At 39.2% G+C, this 22,019-nt stretch overlaps 1 protein-coding gene across 3 annotated transcripts; it reads right to left on the reverse strand.

The window, feature by feature from the left end:
• Positions 1-1,065: 1,065 nt before the first annotated feature.
• nt5c3a (5'-nucleotidase, cytosolic IIIA) lies at positions 1,066-19,462 on the reverse strand. 3 transcript variants are annotated; one of them, XM_028817534.2, is made up of 9 exons: positions 19,048-19,462; positions 5,296-5,394; positions 3,214-3,283; positions 3,091-3,137; positions 2,919-3,004; positions 2,748-2,837; positions 2,374-2,536; positions 1,826-2,026; positions 1,066-1,651 (listed from the first exon to the last, which is right to left on the reverse strand). In XM_028817534.2, exons 1-9 carry the CDS (start codon positions 19,183-19,185, stop codon positions 1,550-1,552), a joined length of 996 nt encoding a protein of 331 aa, XP_028673367.1. In that variant the 5' UTR covers positions 19,186-19,462; the 3' UTR covers positions 1,066-1,549. The 3 variants fall into 3 exon arrangements, with proteins under 3 accessions (XP_028673367.1, XP_028673369.1, XP_028673368.1); XM_028817536.2 differs by lacking the exon at positions 19,048-19,462 and adding an exon at positions 10,042-10,152; XM_028817535.2 differs by lacking the exon at positions 19,048-19,462 and adding an exon at positions 10,020-10,062.
• Between the last annotated feature and the right edge of the window lie 2,557 nt (positions 19,463-22,019).

A 22,019-nucleotide genomic window follows, 5' to 3' on the forward strand; every position in this document is an offset into this window, starting at 1 on the left:
TCTAAACTTCACTCGCCGTGTTTGGAGGAAAAAGAAGGAGGAGTTGCATCCCAAGAACACCATCCCTACTGTGAAGCATGGGGGTGGAAACATCATGCTTTGGGGGTGCTTTTCTGCGAAGGGGACAGGACGACTGCACTGTATTAAGGAGAGGATGAATGGGGCCATGTATTGTGAGAATTTGAGCAACAACCTCCTTCCCTCAGTCAGAGCACTGAAGATGGGTCGTGGCTGGGTCTTCCAACATGACAATGACCCGAAGCACACAGCCATGATAACCAAGGAGTGGCTCTGTAAGAAGCATATCAAGGTTCTGGAGTGGCCTAGCCAGTCTCCAGACCTAAATCCAATCGAAAATCTTTGGAGGGAGCTGAAACTCCGTGTTGCTCAGTGCCAGCCCCGGAACTTGACAGATCTAGAGGAGATCTGTGTGGAGGAGTGGGCCAAAATCCCTGTTGCAGTGTGTGCAAACCTGGTCAAGAACTACGGGAAACGTTAATTGCAAACAAAGGCTTCTGTACCAAATATTAACACTGATTTTCTCAGGTGTTCAAATACTTATGTGCAGCAGTGCAATACAAATAAATTCTGTACAAATCATACAATGTGATTTACTGAATTTTTTTTTTTACATTCTGTCTCTCACAGTGGGAATGCACCTACAATGTGAATTTCAGACCCCTCCATGATTTCTAAGTGGGAGAACTTGCAAAATCGCAGGGTGTACAAATACTTATGTTCCTCACTGTATAAGGCATAAAAATATTTTCTGGGAGATTTATTTTTGTATTTTTTTGTTGTTCAGCCAGGTGTCTCTTTTTTGGCTATTAATCAATCAAAGGGAGTCAAATATCAAATAAGAAGTGTGATCAAAATTTTCATCCGTAACAATATAGCCTTGAACCACACTCCCAGTATAGACAGCAGCTTTCATTATCACCCTGAATCACATACCCTGGCCTCCCTGTTTCATGTCACCCATGATAAATTTGCAAAACTGTCAATTAATCTGGGTCTAGGAGTAGCTGACAAGCCTTTAGACAGAAGGACAGTGACCAACAGACATTAAGTGAAATATTTAATCTGTTTTCTTGTGGTAAACAAGTCCGAGTATAGAAAAGGCACCACCTGAGCACAAATAAGAAACAACAGCAACACACAAATGAATTTAAAGCAACAGTTTCAACCAGCTGAAGTCACTTTTTCCATGATGTTTAAGCCTGTGAGGGGCACCAATGTGTGCTTATGATACTTTGACACCCCTTTATCTGAGGTCATAGACAAGTGTCTTGAATACAGCCCACTGTGAGGGGTGGGTTGGGTTCAAGGATCCTGGGGTATGGATGATGCAGTCACTCCATCTCAGCTGGTCTGTATCCATTTGCTGTCTTCTCACCTCTGCTACCCTCCCCACCGCTGCTTTGGTAGTGGCACTTGTGACAAGAGGCTTTGACAGTTTAGCAGTTGACATTGGAGGATGGCCAAATGAGAATACACAGCCATGATCAAAAGGAAAAGCTGTCCAGCTCCATCCCAATCCCACAAACCATCAGAGAATCTTCTGTAAAATGGAATTGGGCACTTCAAGTGTCTCATCCTTGACTAAAACTATATCATATAATTCCATGTACTTTTCTAGAAGTGCATCCACCTGGAAAAGTAACATAGACAGCAGTTAGATGGCCAGCAAAGATGATAAAGCAATGATGGGAATGAGAGTAGACACTCAGGAAACCAATGATCTATAAAGTCTAGTGCTTTGGGACTCTTTTGACCTCAGCTACATAAATGTGGAACTTCTCAAAACAAGTCCCATTCTACTTGCCTTATCATTTAAAAAGCCAATCTTCAGGATGTTCTCAACACTGGTAACTCCATCAGCCATGTTTAAGTCACCCAGCGAGTCCCCAAGAAGAATGATGTTGCAATTGTCTTTAAGCTGTCTGAAGTAGTCTGTGTTCTTCAAGGCACCATCATGCTTATTGTAGACATGGATCAGCTCCCCTTTGAATCCCCTCAGGACACCCTGCAGAAAATAAAAAGGTATGGATTGATACACTAAAACATGCTATAATTTTATTACTGCTTTCAAAGTGTATTAAATCCAGATGTCTCTTTAGTTGTGTCAGTGCAGCAGAATCCTACTTTCTCATGGGATGGATCAGCAATTGGTGCTGGAAGGGTGCACTCCAATGTTAATTGGGAGCGTGTAATGCTATAAACCCTTTGCTGCTGTGGAGACATGCCTGAGAACATGTCCACAGCTGAGAAGGAGGCATATGTTGTTATGTTTACTCCACCTGGTACTAAGGCCACAGATACCAATTGAGTTGGGGAGGGTGGGGGATGGAATGTACCTGCACCCCATCTTACATTTTCATCGAAGTCCATGAAGTTGGAGACAACTTTAATGTTGGGGTGGTAGACTCCTGCTTGCCGAATGATTTCCTCCAGGATATCCCCCAGACCAGCTGAGAAGATGAACACAGGAATATTGTGGTGATGGAGCTTGTCAAAGAACATCTCGTATCCCTCCCTGCAAGGAAAAAGAGTGTCAGAAAAATGTGGTACATATGTTACAGTCAATACTTCCAACAGGCCCAGACCATCTCATTGTTGGTAGGGATAGGCAGTTACGACTGTCCGATGGTTGCTTGGAGGGTGTCTAGTGTGAGAAGATGGGGTTGGAATGTTTGTGTAGTGTGGCTTGAATTTAGGGACATTGTTCAAGTGGTAATTGAGCCTACCTCAGGGAGACATCTGACTCCCTCACCACCTCTGGCAGCTTCTCCTTCTGCAGGCCTTGCTCAATGAGTAAAGTGTGTGACTTGAAGTACCTGAGGAGAAAAAAAAAATAACTGTTAGTCTGGAAAAGGATGGCATCAGCCCAAGAGCAGCTTAGGCCCCCACTGGCATACCACTCCACAATGAAGGGAAATTTCTCTTCAATGCTGAGTTGTGGGTCGATCTCAATCGGATAGTAGGTGTTCTTTAGCCTCAACAGCTGTGCAAAATAAAAGGTGGCAGACATTAGGAAGGTGGTTTATAGTAGCTCTCCCTATTTCAACATGGGTAGGATGACACATTTACCTTCTCACGACATTCCTCTGTCACTAGTTTGCAATTGTCAATGATATCTGCCAATAAAAGAACGTAAAATATAAGATATTTGTCTGGAAATTTTGTTTAGAAAATAAGCAGGGTAGCACTTACTGTGACACGTTGGGCATCGCTTTCCATTGCTGGAGAACTTACTGAGTGTCATATCAAAGTCTGTTATAATCTAGGGAGGAGAAAAAAAAAGTAAAATTTCATTACCACCACCCTCAGGGTGTAAGCAGGAAGATACCAGAAGTTTGAAGGGCTAAAGCACTAAAAGACAGGTTTGTTTTGATTTTGACAAAGAAGTAACAATGGCATGTGGGCTTGTTTAGCCAGTCAGTCTCAAGCCACCCATCTTCTGAATCCACTATTTCTATTACAGGGGAACAGAGACTCAGAACCTATCCTGTGTGCAATCTACAAATAGCAAAATTTGACTCTATACTCCTGCGGTGGGTTGGTGCACTGCCCGGGATTGGTTCCCTGCCTTGCGCCCTGTGTTGGCTGGGATTGGCTCCAGCAGACCCCCGTAACCCTGTGTTCGGATTCAGGGGTTGGAAAATGGATGGATGGATGGATGGACTCTATACTCTGGCTCTATTAGAAATTGGTTCAGAAGTTTTACTTTATTTCTTGATATTAAAGCCAGCAGAAATAGTCAGCCATAGGCAAAGTTTATACCACTTCTAGACACTTTTCATCTCTGTGGCAGCAAAGTCAATGGTGGCTCTAAATTTTACATAACAATTCTAACTTAATTAAGCAGGCCACTAATAATAAAAATGTGACCTGCTTTTAAATGCAGTTAACATTTTTTGCATTACTTACACAGCGAGGAAGCTTCACAATAGTAGGCCTCCTGTTTAGCGCACCAGACCCCTGTTTAAATCTCACCCTAGCAGTGCCTGTCAGAGTTTGCAAGTTCTCCCTGTGTCTGTGTACAGTTTTCTCTAGCTACTCCAGTTTTCTTTCTATATCCAAAAGATATTTATGTCAGGTTAACTTATGATTCTAAATTGGCCGTGTGTTTGTGTACTGTGCTCAGCATTGGTGTTTGTCTCATACTCACTCAGACACTACAGTATATAGAAATAACCCAGACTGGATTCAAAATGAATGAAATTCAAACAGGCATAGCAGAATTGGAGTGCAGTGACTAACACAGTTTCTTTATGCCTTTTAGTGTGCCCAGTGCTACTAGGATTGCCCGTTGCTCCCTAAGACACTGAACAAGAAAACTCCACAAACAGATAGAATTAATGTTATACTGACATGTGCCTTTGATGCTTAGATGTCTTCATAATGCTAATACTAGAATCCCTGAAGCCTATAAAAAAAGTCGTAATCCCAGGCCACCTTAAATTCTTTGCACCTCTCCATCAGCGTCTTTGCTTTGCAAAGCTTTACACCGGCTGTTACAGACTCAAAGCAAATGTATGTTTTTATTATATAATAGTAATAACAACAGATGCTCACTACTCAAAATGGAAAATATGGGAAAAACCTGGGATCGAACCTGCAACCTCTTGATTCAAAAGCAGCCATTCTTACCTCTACACTAGCCATGCAATTGGTATTTGGGTGTCGGTTTCTATATATTGGCAGCAACATATAAATTGAATAATTTCTTTTTCTTTGGTTATATTTTTGAATAAATGTGCACTTGTTTTGTTATACTTTTTGTGAAAGTGTATATTTGATAGTTGGACTTCATTCTTCATAAATTATACACTTCACGTGTGAGGTGTCACTGGTCCAAAGCTTACATTCCAATTTGCTGAAATATTTCACAAAAAATAATTGTGAATTCATCCAAATACTCCTTCCTTGCAGAATGAGAAAAAAAATTCCAAAGACAAGCTGGATGAAGTGCAATGACAAAAGGTTAAAGTGAAACCCAACTGTCCACTTTATTTGCAAAACAGATATGATATGCACTGGCTTTGGTCAGACTAATCTTCCACATGATGCACTCACATTGATTAGTTAAGAACAGCCAGACCAGACTTAATTGTTTTGACTTGAAGAGAGCACTACAAGCACTAAATAGTTACAAAATACATTATGAATACAGGAAAAGTGGGGACTAATCCTCTACTGTATGTGCACAGTGCCTAATACTCAGTTGCCCTAATGTAGAAAGGAAACACGTTCACTAACTCTGCGCGCCTTTGCCAATTGTACACCACTTACCTGTAATTTGGTAGCCCCGCCCTTGATAAGGCCACAGATGATCTCCTCTACCTTCTCTGGGTCCCTGATGTGAACAGTTTTCTTCTGAAACTCTGGCATCTAGTTGGAGGAAAAAATAAGTAAATGTAAGTCTATATTAACACTACTAGTTTCATCTAGACTCTGATTTTTTGAGATATCTAACACAGCTCTTTTTTCTGACTGTGCAAATAACTATCCATCTACTCTGTTTCCAATTTAACCAGTGTTATCTGCTTCAGGACAATGGGGAGCTGGCATCATTGGGTGCAAGACAAAAAAACAGCACTCTATAAAAAAACCAGTCCATCACATACCAGGCCGGTTTAAAGTTGCCAGTTAACCTAACCCATACATCTTTGTAAATTTTTAGATTTTCTGTAAATTGTAAAGGGAGAAGTACTGCTCAGATTAAATAGGCTGAAATCAAACAAATCACCAGGACCAGGACAAATCACCCTCGAGTTCTTAAGGAGGCCAGTGAGTACATATGTAATCCCTTGACACATATTTTTAGGAAGTCACTGCACACTGGAGAGATTTCGAGGGCCAGTAAATGGTAAATATTATCCCGCTATACAAAAAGGGTGACCTGGCAGATCCAAACAAGTATAGGTCAGTAAGCTTAACATGCATCAAAGGAAAATTAATGGAAGAAATTATTAAGGATAAGATTGAGCAGCATATGGCAAGTACAGGAATTTTTCTGAACTGTCAGCATAGGTTCTGAAGAGGGATGTCGTGTTTTATTAAGATGCTAGAATTCTGTGAGGAAGCAACAAAAGGATATGATTAAAGTGGATGATATTATTTATCTGGACTTTCAGAAAGTATTTGATAAGGTGCCACATGAGAGGTTGGGCATCAAACTAAAAGAAGTGGGAGTTCAAGGTGTTTTTAGATGGGTGCAGAATTGGCTCAAACACAGGAAGCAGAGGGTGATGGTGCGAGGAACCTCATCAGAACTGGCCGATGTTAAGAGTGGTGTTCCACAGGGGTCAGTGCTAGGGCCGCTGCTATTTTTTATATATAAATGATTTAGATAGGTATATAAGTAACAAGCTGGTTAAGTTTGCAGATGATACCAAGATAGGTGGATTGGTTAAATCATTAAAGAAGGACTTAGACAGCATTCACGCTTGAGCAGATTTGTGGCAGACGAAATTTAATGTAATTAAAAGTAATGTATTACTCATAGGGAGTAAAATGTTAGATTTGAATACACAATGGGAGAGTACACTTTATGAGAAGGATTTAGGAGTAGTAGTAGACTCTACACTATCAACTTCCCGACAGTGTTCAGAAGCCATTAAGAAGGCAAACAGAATGTTAGGTTATATAGCAAGTCCAAGGAGGATATGCTCAAAGTTTATAATGCACTGGTGAGGCCTCATCTAGAGTACTGTGTGCAATTTTGGTCTCCAGGCTACAAAAAGGACATAGCAGCACTAGAAAAAGGTCCAGGGCTAAAGGGGATGAATTATGAGGAAAAATTAAAAGAGCTGAGCCTTTTCAGTTTAAGCAAAAGAAGATTAAGAGGTGGCATGATTAAAGTGTTTAAAATTATGAAATTAATTAGTATAGTGGATCAAGATTGTTATTTTAAAATGAGTTCATCAAGAACATGGGGAAAAAGTTGAAAACTTGATAAGAGTAAATTTCACACAAACATTAGGAAGTTTCTCTTTACACAGAGAATCATAGACACTTGGAATAAGCTACCAAGTAGCATGGTAGACAGTAACACTTTAGGGACTTTCAAAACTAGACTTGGTGTTTTTTCAGAAGAATTAAGTGGATAGGACTGACAAGAAGAAAATGTGAACTACGCGCAGACAGTGTCCAGGGTGAGATAAGAACTTGGGATTCTGGAGCTGTGAAGCAGCAACACAAACTACTGCATACCTATATGTATAAATAGCAAAAAGTCGTACTGGTGCAGGTACTGTTTTATATGATAGTCATTAAAAGCCTAACTGCTCTATTAGAACTTGGTTTGTAAGTACATCTGATCATTTCAAACATAAACTACAGTGAGTTGCTCTGTGGAGCAACTGTATCTGTGTTAGTTCTGTATCTGCACTCTATATAATATCAAATGTATACACATGGTGGTACAATAATAATGCTGCTGCCTCACAGAAAGGAGAACAGTGTTCACATCCTGGATGCTCCATGGGTTTCCTGTAAGTGCTTGGGTTTCTTCTCAGAGACATGTGCAATAGGATAAGTGAACTAGCAATGCTTACGTTGGCCTTAGTGTGTGTATGTGTTCACTATGTGATGAGCTAGCACCCTTTCCAGGGTCTGTTCATCCCCTTTGCCTGCTACTTCCTGGAATAGGCTCTGCAACTCTGCTTTGGATAAGTGGGTTTGGACAATGGATATATACACCTAACAAACTGATAAGGTCATATAATCAAAATGCACACTTTTTCATGTAATCATTTCTTTCGCTCTTTATGGTAAGGAAAATGCAAAAGGCTACTCAAAACAAGCACCACTCACCATTATTTCCTGTACTAGTCATTAGGTTTAACTCAACACTTTCCCACAAGTAATAACCCACCGACTTCAGCCTTAAATAAGGATGGATACAGTATGGAGTATAAGTGGTTTTCAATAAATTGTGGCATTGGTTCATACAGTATGTACTAACTAAATAAATGTGAATTTATTTTCATTTACTGCTGTAATGCATGTAAATGGTGTGAGGTGATGTCATATACAGCCTTCAATAAGCCTTAAATAAGGATGGATACAGTATGGAGTATAAGTGGTTTTCAATAAAGTGTGGCATTGGTTCATACAGTATGTATTAACTAAATAAATGTGAATTTATTTTCATTTACTGCTGTACATGTAATGCATGTAAATGGGGTGAGGTGATGTCATATACAGCATATTGTGCTACCTACCTCATATTACAATTGATGTATTTAGGTTGTAAAACAACAACAAAAAAACAGCAAATAAGCTGCATGGCAATAATGCTTCATTCAACTACTCCTCCTTACTGGCTGTGAAAAAAGGAAACCAAAGCTGTATGCATTCCAACCATTATTAACAGCACTTAAACCAACAGCACATACTGTACATTAGGTATCAACACATTACATGAAAATATTTGGATTTTTATTTGCATTGCCCCATTTAAACACAACTGCATGTGCCTTGGCACTCATTCATTTTTGTATGGCAGTTATTTGGGGACTCTACCTGTGCAAACATGTAAATCAGATATATATCTTATGTTAACAGAAGCATGCACAGTCAGGCAAAAGTAAAACTGGAAAACTATTTTCAGACCAGAACTGTAAACATAGCCTAAATTAATGCCTCCACAGTGCCCTCTGTTGGAACAATGGTGCCATCTTTCAGGCACTTAAATTATGGATGCAATTACACATTATTGAAGGAGGAAACATAATGAATAAAGCATATACAAAGAATTATGAATCTCCTCTGAGAGTTGCATTGGTATAAGACTAGGTGGCAGCCTGGTTGTTGAAGTGAGAGTCAACCTGACATTTCACTCATTACCTTCCATATACAATATTGGCTGTCTAGGGAAAAGAGACAAAATGCTGTCAGATTCATCAATGGCTATATCTCTTTCTGCATAGTGCACTGGTTTTCCACTGTCAGACTTAAGACCCATCAGGTCACCTTTATTGTTAGCTGCACTGCATATAGCAGGGAAATTTGATGCTATAACCAGACTGTAAACAAATACCTTCGTCCTCTGAGTCAGCAGCTGCTGCAGATGCCAGACAGTTTGAACTGAATGTAAACAAATAAATCAAGAAAACAAGTATTGACCAGCCCTTGGATGTTGATCCAGGACAACTTCCAAGCATAAATCAAGGAGTCTGTGAATGTAAATGTTGTGAGAATGGCTCTCAAACATTCAGCAATAATCATGACTCCACAGAAAACAGAAGAAAAGCTTCTGGCTTGCAGTGAGGCTATGTGAGTCATAGGGACTTCTCACCTCTGTGTAACCACTCTTACAGAAAAGGTTTAACTGTACTTTTAGTTACCACATCAGCGTTATGTGTGTTTTCAAAGATGTGCTTTTGTTGAATGTCTTTGTATACTCACTCAGCACCTTTCAGGAACCTGTAATGGTGGTGATGTGGTGCTGCTCTGAGTGTACATACCAACAGCTTAAAAGTGATTAAACTTTCATCTGCTATCTGAGATCACAGCTGCACACTACACAATCTGCCATTTTAAATCTACTCTGGTATAAAACAAGGTAAACACAGCTACACCCGCCATCACATTGTACCACCTACTGACAGCTTCTTATACTTTTTCTTTGAAATTTTGCTCTCATAATATTAGGAAAATGACAACTTTACATGGTATTAACCCTCAAAGCTTGCCAATAAATTATGCAGAACAAAAGCAGATGTATACATCACCTAAAGTAGTGCAGTAAATGAAGTTGCTTGCATAAACTCACAGTTTGATTCTAGACACAAAACTCCATGCAAATCAAATCTTGTAGCTCTTTCTACAATGTTACCAGTATACCAGTGTTGTTACCAGCTTAATCACAAATACACTGATCAGCACACACACAATGACTCCTACAGACTTGCATATCTGTGCCACATTATACAAACACACAGATGTACACACTTATAGACAAACAGGTACCCGCAAACACAGTTAACCTCTCATATGTGCACACTTACGCTTAGTTCCACAGAAGTTTACCTCAAACAGCTGATCAGCAACAGGCAGGGAGAAATTGTATGACTGCACAGGGTTTATATAACAGAGTGGTGGTGGGGGGTGGGCATCTCCAAAAATAGCACTGCTTATCTGAGCCTACACAGTTGATGTACGGTCTGAGAGACAGTAAGCTGGGGGAGGAACCAGAATGCCTAGAGTTCTTGACAGACAGAAAGAATGACAGAGTGTCCCTACCAGCCTTACAACCCCATTATTTACTTCCTTTTCTTAATCTGTTTGCAAAGATAAAAAAGTCAATGACAGCCACAGTAGTGGGTCCAGCATCTCAGTGTGTTTCACAAGGCTGTTCAGGGTGACAATATAGGGATGGATTGCCAGCTTCAGGGCTCCGTGGCGCTCCCATATAGAGAAAGTCATTCTGTTTGTCAGCAAGCACTCTTAGGGTCTTTCAAACTGTCATGTTCCAAAATACAAATACTTAATGAAGAAAACCGTGGCTGGGAGTATCATTCCACAGAAAGCAGTCAACTCTGTGTAGCTTGACAGATTAGGCTTCCAGCATGGTTCATCCTTGTGGTAGAAACCAATAAACAGCAGTCTGAGTGAGCCCTCCCAAAGCAGAAGAACAACCAGCTTCTTCAACAAGCCTGCTATGGTGCAATGTGAAGAATTGTCAATGTCTCTTCCTTGTAGTCACTAAGAACTGCTGCCCCTGCCACTGGAGAGCCTGCCATCTAATACTGTCCAGGGGCCACTAAGGAAGGATACCAAGCCAGACCAAATTCACAATACTACCCATAGTTCTCATTGCAATTGTCAAACCAGTCACTGACTCCTAGTATTGAACATTGAGTAATTTTTATTTTTCCTATGCTCAGGGTGCAGTGCATGCATGCCCCTCATTTGTGGTTGCACACTACTTCTTCTGTCAGCAGAAACAAAGCTCAGCAAAGTGTTCAGGATTACTAGTTTGTGATAGCAGTGCAAGGCTTGCACAACCTGCGTCCCTTGACCTTTGAATAGTAGTTGTGGTAAGTCAAGCCCCACTGCTGAGCTGGCACAGTTTCAATACACATAGAGGTGGACACATCTAGAAGCAGGAATGTAATGATTGTGTGGCTGTTAGAGCTGAGGCCTAAGCTGTGTGCCAAATATCCATGGCAGGAGAAGAAATATCAGAAATACAGTTGGCTAGAAACTACAGCAGGTCTCTGTCCTGTTCTTTGCATAAATTGTCTACTTCACATTGAATCATCCAGGTAGGAATAACGACTACAGGAACACAGAAAAGCACAAAAGTCTGTGTTGGAATTAAAGTTAACTCTAGCTGCCCGGAGATGTTCTAAACATTACGGCATATCTTCACGTAATGCTTAACACAGACAGGGTGCCCACTGATAATACTTTGTTAATGCCTGCTAGCCTATCTCCTCTACTTCTTGACACCATGACAGAGCACTTACTGACCTCAGATGACACAATTTGTGAGATTAGCACAAAATTACAGCAGTTTGGGCACTTTTCCAAAACTTTTGTAAGCAATGCTATGAGGCTTAATGGAGAACAGACTACTGCTAATAGATCAGGAAGAACTCCTAGTTAGTCATTTAACCCCAGTGACTTTGGTAAATCTATCCTAGTCTGCTATGTTGTTCACACGCACTGATAACACAATCAAATTATTTTTATGGAGTGTCTGAAGTAAATACAAATAAATAACCTTTACCAGCCATCCATCCATCTACTTTCTGAATGTGCATTTTCCTTTACAGGTTGGCAAGAGCCACAGCCTATCTGTACAGTATCAAGTAAAATGGATGAACCACCTTTGGAAAAGACCATACACACAACCACATTCAGCGACATATGGCCAAAGTCCATAAGCAGCAATAATGCTAGGAACTGAAGCCAGGTTCTGAAGTGATTAGACAGCAAGGCCATCTATAAGATATCTATAAGACCATTGTCCCGCATTAATTGTTTTCCTTTCCAGAGCACAGTATGACAAAAAATGGTGCTATGCAGTCTGGGATAGCATTTGAGTGCACACACTTATTATATGCCTGCCTGTTGAATGTTTTTTTTATTACAGATGCATGTGAACAGTGAAGTAAAGTGACAGAAGAGATACCGTGTCTGAGACAGATTTGTGGTATAGTACCATATACTCCATGCCATTATCTCACAGTCCCCTGTGATATATGCATGCATGGAGATAACGTACAACACACAAAGTCTTTGGGATCACCCAGTGATGTAGTGAGTCACTCTATGCAGAAATTTGGGATGCATACATTCTTGGTAAATCCAGAATGGCACATTAGGACACAAGTGGTCACAAAGAATGGCACCAACAATACAAGTAGGACTGGGGAATAGTACAATAGTAATATTTATAGAATATTTTAAACTCCTCAATAATGCTAATCATGTGCAGGGTTTTTTTATAAAGCCTAGGTAGGACTGCGTGGGACTGATTTTTCTAACTTAGTTCTTCATGATTTGCAAAGGTTTTATTTTGCCTTAAACAATTCAGTCCTATCAAAACTATATCATGCTCCATGAAGTATTAATATGGTTGTCCAAGACCTGCAGGATATCAGCCAAAATATGTACCTGTAAACGTCAATCAAGCACTCTTGCAAAGTCGGTTAAATGCTTTGTCAGAAACAATTGCCACATTGTCAAATATCTTGACAAAGAAAATTCCTGCATATGTTTTTGTTAATATGTTTAAATCAGTGGTTTTCAAGTACAGACCTGGATGACCCTGGGACTGCAAATTTTCATCCCAACCAACTTCTTCTTTTAATTGGTCTCCCACATTAATTAAATAAACTGTTATTTTCCAATTTGTATTTTATTTGTATCAATCCAGGAATGAAAACTGGTTTAAGGATTTTTTTTACTGAATAAAGTAGGAACTTGGGTGTAAAGGAATATTTTTTGTTTACTATATTATTCTTTTTAAATTTCTGATTATGTTATTATTTACTAATAAACACACAAGTGGGTAACACTAAAATAGCTGTCGTGTAGCTTGGCCTAGTCTCTGCTGTGCTTGTCAATAATTGTCAGTAAACAGAGAGCAAACTCCACAGAAAAAGTGAATTAAAAAGAAAATGACAGAGTTAACTATCAAAAGATAGGGCAAAAACACATCTATTTCTTCTTTGTTCTTTTATGTCAGTTACCGAGCAAGGATGCTTACTTGTAGGTTATTTTATGCTGAAACTTAAAACATACATCACAGCAACTAAACGCCAGCTGGTTTCTCATATCAGAGACCACTGAAAATTACTACCACAAGACTGATTTTAATTTTTCATTTTAAAGGAATTTAAATAGTTTTAAGAGTTTTTATAACATTAGAGGCACCTTTTTACCTGCCTTATTGGCATCAAAAATTTCTTACTACACTAGGTACTTTACAGTTTCCAGCATTTCCTGTCATTTTCATTCTTCTTGGCTTAAAAATTGGAAGAGTTATTGAACTGAATTATTTTAATCCCATATTTTATTACTAACGCCCCTTTGCCATGCAATTGGGTTCAGGACAAAGGCAATTTCTATAGTTTACATTTCTGTCTGCCAGTGCTGGCTGTATGTGCATTTTAGTCATTTCATCCCAGGCAGAGTGGTGGCTCTGAGACTAGGGATCTGCACTGGCAATCGGAAGGTTGCTGGTTCGAATCCCGTAAATGCCAAAAGGGACTCTGCTCTGTTGGGCCCTTGAGCAAGGCCCTTAACCTGCAATTGCTGAGTGCTTTGAGTAGTGAGAAAAGCGCTATATAAATGCAAAGAATTATTATTAAGAATTATTATTGTGCAAAAACATAAAAATAACCAAATAACTGAAATACTAATATACTGTAAGTAATCATGCTGGGTAACTAGGAACATAGCAGAACAGAAGATTAAGCATGATGGCATAATGGGTAATTAGCAAGCAAGATAATTTACTTTCTGGCATTTTGGCACAATGAGCAAGCTAGAAAATGAGAATAGTGAAAAAGCAGTACAGCATTAAAAAAAAAAAAAAAAACATCAAGTTAAGATTTTGACAATGGTGCATTATAGAAATGTTTCAAAGGGAATTTTAGGTTAAATAATGTGCCATATAAATATGCAAACATATAAATATATCACATCACTTCTGTATTTCATTTGTTTTGCTCATGTGTGCACTGATTTTCATCTATTTGCTTATAATAAAATACAAGCCTTGGGGAATCCTTCTGACACCCTGTGAATTCGCTTTGATTGTACTTTAATTCAAAAGTTATCTTTCTATTGTACAGCATATAAGCCACTATTTATTCTTTATTACAATGATTATCACAATCATCCAAAATCGTCTTTTTTCTCATTTTAAGTTTTTTATCTATATTACCCACCCAAGTTTTGGATCAAATCACCCTTCCCTGAGTGATTCTTCTGACCAAACAGTGCCTGTCTACCTTGCAACCAGTTCCTCCCTAAGATGGTATAGTGGCAAATAAATGTCTGAACCACGCATCAAAATAAATTTAGTATTTTACCAAATCCATGCACACATTAGGTCAAAGTACCATATAGGCGTGTCTGCCTGTAAAGCCCCTTCAACTGACTCATTCAAGGATGTTCTGGAAGCTCGTCTTTAAACAGGCACTGATCTAGTTCAAGTTATTCACTGGAATATTTGATTGGGGCACTGCAAATAAATTTTTACTACTATGAACTGTGGCCTCTTAAGGCACTTTTCCCACTTGAAATTTTTCATATAGCTCACCTCAGCACAGACATTCTACAGCAGTTAGAGAGTAGCATTAGCTCATTTAAGATGGAGTGATCAGATTTTTAAAATGGCAAACCAGGAGTCAGTATGATGATAAGGGATAACACCAGCATAACATATAACATTCACAAAACTGTTCAATCATTTAGAGTCTTGAAGTGAGCTCTGTAGAAACTAGAGGACTGTTGGGGGTAAACTATCACTGAACTTTACATACTAGACCAGTGGCTTGTAGCACTTCAGTCCACGGGTGCCATAAAAGCACTTGTGAATTAGTTAAGCCACTGTGTTTTTGATATGAATTCCACTGGTACTCATGACTCTGTTTAGGAGCATACTCCAAGAAGGCAAAGCAAAAACAATTTTAGTCAAGAGTAAACAGATAATATGTATGTTATTACAGCATGTTGGCCACTGGGGTATCAGCTTGGGCTTTACTTTGGAAAACATTCCATTTCACTTAATCAGACCTCAGCAAATTTCAATCTATTAACTCAGGAATAAAGGTTAATCATTAGAATTATAAATATATAGCGCTTTGAGTACTGAGAAAAGCACTATATAAATGTAATGAATTATTATTATTATTATTATTATATTAATCATTAGGACAATCTAGAGGAGAACAGGCAATTCAGCCCAAAAAAACCTTGCCAGCCCTATCTACTTATTTCTTCCAAAAAACATCAAGTCGAGTTTTGAAAGTGTCCCTAAAGTCTTACTGTCTACCACACTACTTGGTAGCTTATTCCAAGTGTCTATAGTTCTCTGTGTAAAGAAAAACTTTACGTTAACGTTTGTATGAAATTTACCCTTAAAGGTTGTTTAGTTCCTGTTTGAAATCCAGGCTTGCAAGCAGGTTGGACAAAAAAGTCACTCCCAGTAACCAGTCATGTCAAGGGTTCTGCTGCTGCCCCACATCTGTATGTGTCAGTGTTGACACACAGCTCTCCCTCTGTGTTTGGGAATTTATGAAGATGGGGTTCCATCAATGATTGGTTGAGTGAAAGGATTTATGTCTTTGGTGAATAAATAAAACAATGACATCATAATAACATACTGCTTTCTTCACCATGAAGAACTGGTTGGGAAAACACTTCTAAAAAGCACTAGACACAGTTTAAAAAAATCATTAAGTACAGTGCCCTCCATAATGCTTGGGGCAAAGACTTTCATCGAAGGGTATTTTGCATACATTTCTGTCACACCATGTAGAAATTACAACACTTCTTATACATGGTCCCCCCGTTTCATGGCACCATAATGTTTAGGATAATTGGCATCACAGGTGTTTGTGATTACTCAGCGGTGTTTCATTACTTCATAAGATACTTGGGCTTGCTTCTACCCTTTGGAGAAAGTAGTTGCTATTGTTCAACATGAGGATAAGGGCAAAGGCTGTGTCAATGAAAGTCAAAGATGCCATTATGAGGCTGACAAACAAAAATAAAATCATTAGCAACATCATTAAAACCTTGGATTGACCTAAATCAATTGTCTGGAATATCATTAAGAATAAAGAGTGCACTGGCGAGCTCAGTAATTGCAAAGGGACTGCTAGGCCAAGGAAGACCTCCACTGCTGCTGACAGAAGAATCCTCACTAAGGTAAAGACAAAGTCACAAATGCACATCCAACAAATCAGAAACAGTCTCCAGAGGGCAGATGTGGATGTGTCAGAGACGATTACCTGCAGATGAATTCATGAACAGAAATACAGAGGGCTGATGTGGATGTGTCAGAGACAACTATATGCAGAAGAATTCATGAACAGAAATGCAGAGGCCACACTGCAAGATGCAAACCACTAGTTAGCCACAAAAGCAGGATGGCCAGATTACAGCTTGAGAAAAAGTACTTAAAAGAGCCTACAGAATTCTGGAAAAAGATCTTGTGGACAGACAAGACAAAAATGAACCTGTATCAGAGTGATGGCAAGAGCCAAGTGTGGAGACAGAAAAGGAACTGCCCAAGATCCAATGCAGGTTACCTCATGGTGGTGAGGGTGTTATGGCTTGGGAATATATGTCTGCACAGATCTGGCACACTTCTCTTTATTGATGATGAACTGCTGAAGGCAGTGGCAAAATTAATTCTGAGGTGTATAGAAACATCTTATCTGCTCAATGTCCAATAAATTCCTCCAACTTCATTGGCCAGTGCTTCATACTATAACAAAATAATGATCCCAAACATAATAATGATCAACACAGGAGTTTTTCATTGCTAAAAAATGGAAAAATTCTTGAATGACCAGGCCAGTCACCTGATTTATATCCAAATAAGCATGCCTTCCATATGCTGAAGAGAAACATTATGGAGACAAACTTCCTGAAACAAGCAGTAACTGGAGATGGCTGCATTAGAGGTTTGGCAGAGCATCACCAGAGAAGATACTCACCACCTGGTGATGTCTATGAATCGCAGACATCAAGCAGTCATGGTATGCATGGGATATGCGACAAAGTCCTAAATATGGCAGCAATATACCTACTTTTGCTGTGTCGCAAAAATTGTGGTGCGCTGAAATGGGGCGCCATATATAAAATGTGTTGTCATTTTTGTGTGGTGTGATCAAAATGCATGCAAATACCCTTAAATGAAAGTCTGCAATGTGAATTGTTTGATTTGTAATTTTAAACTGTGGCACTGAGGGTTAAATCAAGCAAAAATGTGTCTTTGTTCCAAACATAATGGAGGGCACTGTATATAAAAAATAGTCCTTTTAAATCACATCTCTTTGCCAAGAAGTTACAGCATGTTAATCTTCTTCACTAGGAAATAAGATGACTATTTAAAAAAGACAAATTTTTCCTTGAACTGAAGAGTGAAGGGTTTTTAACGAAGCGGAAGCGAAATTCTGCATGTCACTTACAAACGATAAATGGATTGCAAAATTACCATACTTAGTTGATATCTTTGAACATTTAAACATGAGTATCTCCAACATGCAATGAAATACTGAAAATATCTTGTATTCCACTGATAAAATAAAAGCGTTGAGAGATAAGTTTGGCTTGTGGTTCCTCATGTTCTCAATGAGTAAATGTTACAACATGGTGTGGCAACAGAGAATAAAGAGAACATGCCATTGATTTCTGGGCATCTTTAGGTACATAGAAATATTTTTTTCATCTTCCAAACTTGCATACCAAAGAATATGAATATAAAAATATAAGTTGCAGAAACCATTAGTATCAAGCTATTCTAAGCTTCGGCTCACAGAGCAATAGAAATTACTTGAAGTACATAATGATGACAGCATGAAATTTAAACAAAAAGAAGTACTTTTTGAGAAATTATGGATAGAAATGAAGAACGAATGTCCTCATATTGAGAAAAAACTATAGTAATTCTACTACAATTTTTATAAAATCTTATCTGTGTGAGTTAGGATTTTCTGTATTACAGTTTTAAAAACTAAAAAGAGAGAAAGGCTGCAAACAACTGACAGTAATGACAATACTTTTCTCCAGTCTTTTACCTAATATTAAAAATATCTGTGAATCATGTCAGGTCTAAATATCTGATTGAAAGGCTACAATAAAACAGTTTACTTTGTTTTGTTAATTTTATGGTAACATACATTCATTGTATATATAGCAACTCTAAAGACGTAATAAAATGTAGAACTCTGATGACACAGAGTTTAGAGCTATGATACTTCAGTTCATATAAATATTTCATACATCACACCACTAGTAAATATTATACAGCAGACTACATCTTACAACACATTCACTTTGTAGCTCGGGATCATTGCCATTTGGACTTGACTCTCATATATATACAGTATGAGGAGCTGCCTCTTACATATTTTTGGATTAAAAACTGAGGCGCTCTCCAATTTGCAGAAAAGTACAATACTCGGTCCAAAACAGGAAAGTCTGGTCACTCATCGCATCTTCAGTCTTAACGGTGGCAAAGGGGGTCTTTAAAAGCCGTCTTTCGCTGGACAGGGTTTGCACATTTTGGAAACGTCAGGAGTGAGCTGGACAGCAAGGCCAGGAACGACTACTGGTGTCCTGCCAAGCACATAATGCAAGCTCACCACCAGCTAGCTCCAAAGTCTTGGAGCTGACCTTCCAACCCATACTAAGGACAGCAGCAAAGTGTCCTCGGTCACGTGACCAGTCCCTGGCTCACGCATGGACCCCGGGGGCGGATCTTATCTGTCAAATCCCCTCCTTCCGGCAACGGTGCTCCGTACCCTCTAGCCTCCGCTCTCAAAGTCATAGCTATTCACTCACCATTTCGATGATCTTGGTTTTGCGACCGGCTTTTTTCTTTCTAGTGAAAATGTACTGCGCCAGCACCACGCCACCAAACAAGGCGAACACACCAGCGCTGGCCGCGGCCCCAACCTTTACCACAGCGCTCCTGTCCATGCTTCGCAGCTCAGCGTGGTTCTTCCCGGTCTCCGTCTTCGATCTGCCAAGAGTGCGGCTACGCGGAATACACCATTTTAGACAGCTGTGGGGGGATGCTTTGTGCGCGCGTGTGTGTGTAAGTAAATATTACAGTCATATCAAAAGTATAGCATACTAATAACTAAAGCTTATTAAGCGCGCGTGACATTCGGTTAAAAATCGAGCTAACGAGAGCGTAATTCTGAATTGATTTGTCGTAAGTGTTACGCTCTGGAACGATAAGTTGTAGTACCGCCCACGCAGTTCCGTATTTCCGTACATTGCAAAAGCATATACTGCGTCTATCTGCGCAGCAACAGATTATGATTGGATACCTTTGATTGACTGTGAATCCAATGCAAATCGGCTTCTTGTCAAATCTGTAGAAGATCAATTAATCCGGTTTAGTTAGACTACATATACAACATCTTAACCAGCTCCGTGTCTGCAAGCAGGAAAATGTAAATGGAGCGAAAACCCTAAAATGATAGCACAGAAAATAAAAACATGCTGTAGCAGCCGGCACGGTTCTTCACAGGTAAAGCAGGGAGTCATCTGTTAGTGAGCTCTTCTGGCTGGGAGAGGCTGATGTTTGAGGAGCATCGGCGATGCGCCTGGCAGAAGGCAGAGATGGGGAGAGTTTTATTTGCATAGCCTTGAGATGATTCCTAAAAGAGGACGAAAACTTACAGAGAAAAAAGAATAATTGACATTCTACGTCGGAGTTGACGTATTTGCTTGGGATTTGTCCAACTAACTAAGGAGCTTAACGGAAAGTAGAGACAGACAGGGCGATTGTTCACTTTGCTGAGGAATATCACGAGACTGAACGTATCATGTCACCAGCTGATGTTTGTTGTTTTGTGAGGCGTTTCTCGTGTCCCGTAACAACGAGATAGTGACGTAAGACTAGTTGGCATTTAGGTGTGTGGTGTTGCTTTTTATTATTGTTCACGTTGTTAAGCTAATTCGTCATTCAGTGAGTGCCTCAGTTTTTCCATCCAAGTGTTCACTACAATGCATTGAATATTTTTTGGTTTCCATTTAAAATTTAGTTTGTATTGATTTAATGTCACGTCTAATATTGTCAGTTGCAATAATGAACAATAAAAATAAGGCTGTACAGTGGCGTGCAAATGCATTCAATCTTCATGAAAGTCATCGTAATTTTCTGTATGATAAAAGATTTGTACACATATGTATCCATTCAGTATTTTAATATGAACTTTTGTGCTACAACAATACATTTCCAAAGTCAAAATAAACCCTTTTCTGTAGATATCTGTAGATATTTAAAATTCAAAAGTTAGCTTTTCCATAAGTATGGAACTTTCATACACAAAAACAACTAAAAATAAATCTGCATATAAAACAAAGACTAGAAATAATGAAAAATAAAGTCAGGAAAATTAAGACTTGAATAAATGCTTTATGAATTTACACACACACTTCAAAATAAGCAGAGTAAGGCAAGGCATAATCAGGGCAAGCCTTCAAATGTTTGAAAGGAAGCATACCTAGTAGGTAAAGGTGTGTGAAATGGAAAAAAACGTTGAGCTCTGAGAACTCTCACTCCTCCTTCCATGCTGGCAGTTCTTTGGCCTTATCTCACTCCTCTTCCTGCTTGTGCATCCCTACTGTTTTACAGTGAGACTCCGTTGTACATAAATGACCAGGTGTTTATTCTGCTGTGATGTCACCAGATTTGTGAGAAAGAATTCATTCAGTGAAGAGAGAAAAAACAGAGAAAATCTGATCAGCATCATGCATTGTATTTTCAAAACATTGCAGCTGCGGTATAATTATATCTGTAAGTCAAAAATGATCAACATTTACAAACATTACTGACACAACTATTAGGGACATTTCACTTCATTTGGGACACAGGATCAGCTCCGAAAGCATACTTCTTGATCAAGGGGAGTCTCTGTATTATGCTGCAGTTGTTCCATAAGAGAGGCCTTAGTCAGGGATAGGGACCCTCACAGCTCCTTGCTTGAGCATAATGAATACTGACAGCTTAGAACAACAACAACAACATTTATTTATATAGCACATTTTCATACAAATAATGCAGCTCAAAGAAGGCCATTTGTACATAGAAGGGCTTAAACCTAGATCCTTGCAGCTCTTATGAACTATTCTATATTTATAGCTTTTAAATAGATGTCAATCGATTCAGTTCTCGAACAGTACCACCTAGTAATTTTGTCCTCCCACTGGAAAATTCAGTGCTTTGGTGTTGAATGTCAAAATATATTTAAAGACATGAATTAGAAGAAAGGCCTACCTGATCTGAAGCTGAGCAGTGAATTGTTATTGGATTTCTATGATAGTCATTGATCGTGAATAACAAACAAAATGTTCAAATGCTTTCAGATTTTAAACTGTATTAATACTCTGGGGTAATTCAAATGCATACAGTAGCAGAAACATAACAACAAAGAGTACAGACTTACAGGACAGATTATACAGCCAATCAATCAATCAAATTAAACTTACCAAGTACATCAGGTGGAAGCATTGATTTGCCTGACAGCAGTGAATAGAAAGGACACTCAGAGGTGACTCTTAGCACACCATGATGGAATGAGCCTGTGGCTAAAAGTGCTCCAGAAAAGTGCCTCCTGGACAGGATGGAGGGGATTTTTCATGATGGTATCCAATTTTCCCATCATCCTCTTTTCCACAGCAGTTTCCTTTGTGTCCAGGGTTTACCCTGTGATGGAGCGGGCTTTCCTAAAAGAGGGTCTAGCAAACCTCTCAACAACTCAACAGGGCATATCATCTAGAGGTGGAGTGAGTGTTTTGAG

The sequence above is a fragment of the Erpetoichthys calabaricus genome, chromosome 13 (genome assembly GCF_900747795.2).
Source record: "Erpetoichthys calabaricus chromosome 13, fErpCal1.3, whole genome shotgun sequence".
Lineage (NCBI taxonomy): Eukaryota > Metazoa > Chordata > Cladistia > Polypteriformes > Polypteridae > Erpetoichthys > Erpetoichthys calabaricus.

Excerpts from the sequence above, each read along its gene's own strand:
- nt5c3a (XM_028817534.2), bottom strand. The coding sequence starts at position 19,185 with ATGGACAGGAGCGCTGTGGTAAAGGTTGGGGCCGCGGCCAGCGCTGGT. Across the intron at positions 3,284-5,295 it reads GCGGGGCTACCAAATTACAG|ATTATAACAGACTTTGATAT; the intron begins GTAAGTGGTGTA and ends TCTCCTCCCTAG. Across the intron at positions 2,537-2,747 it reads GAGTCAGATGTCTCCCTGAG|GGAGGGATACGAGATGTTCT; the intron begins GTAGGCTCAATT and ends TTTTCCTTGCAG.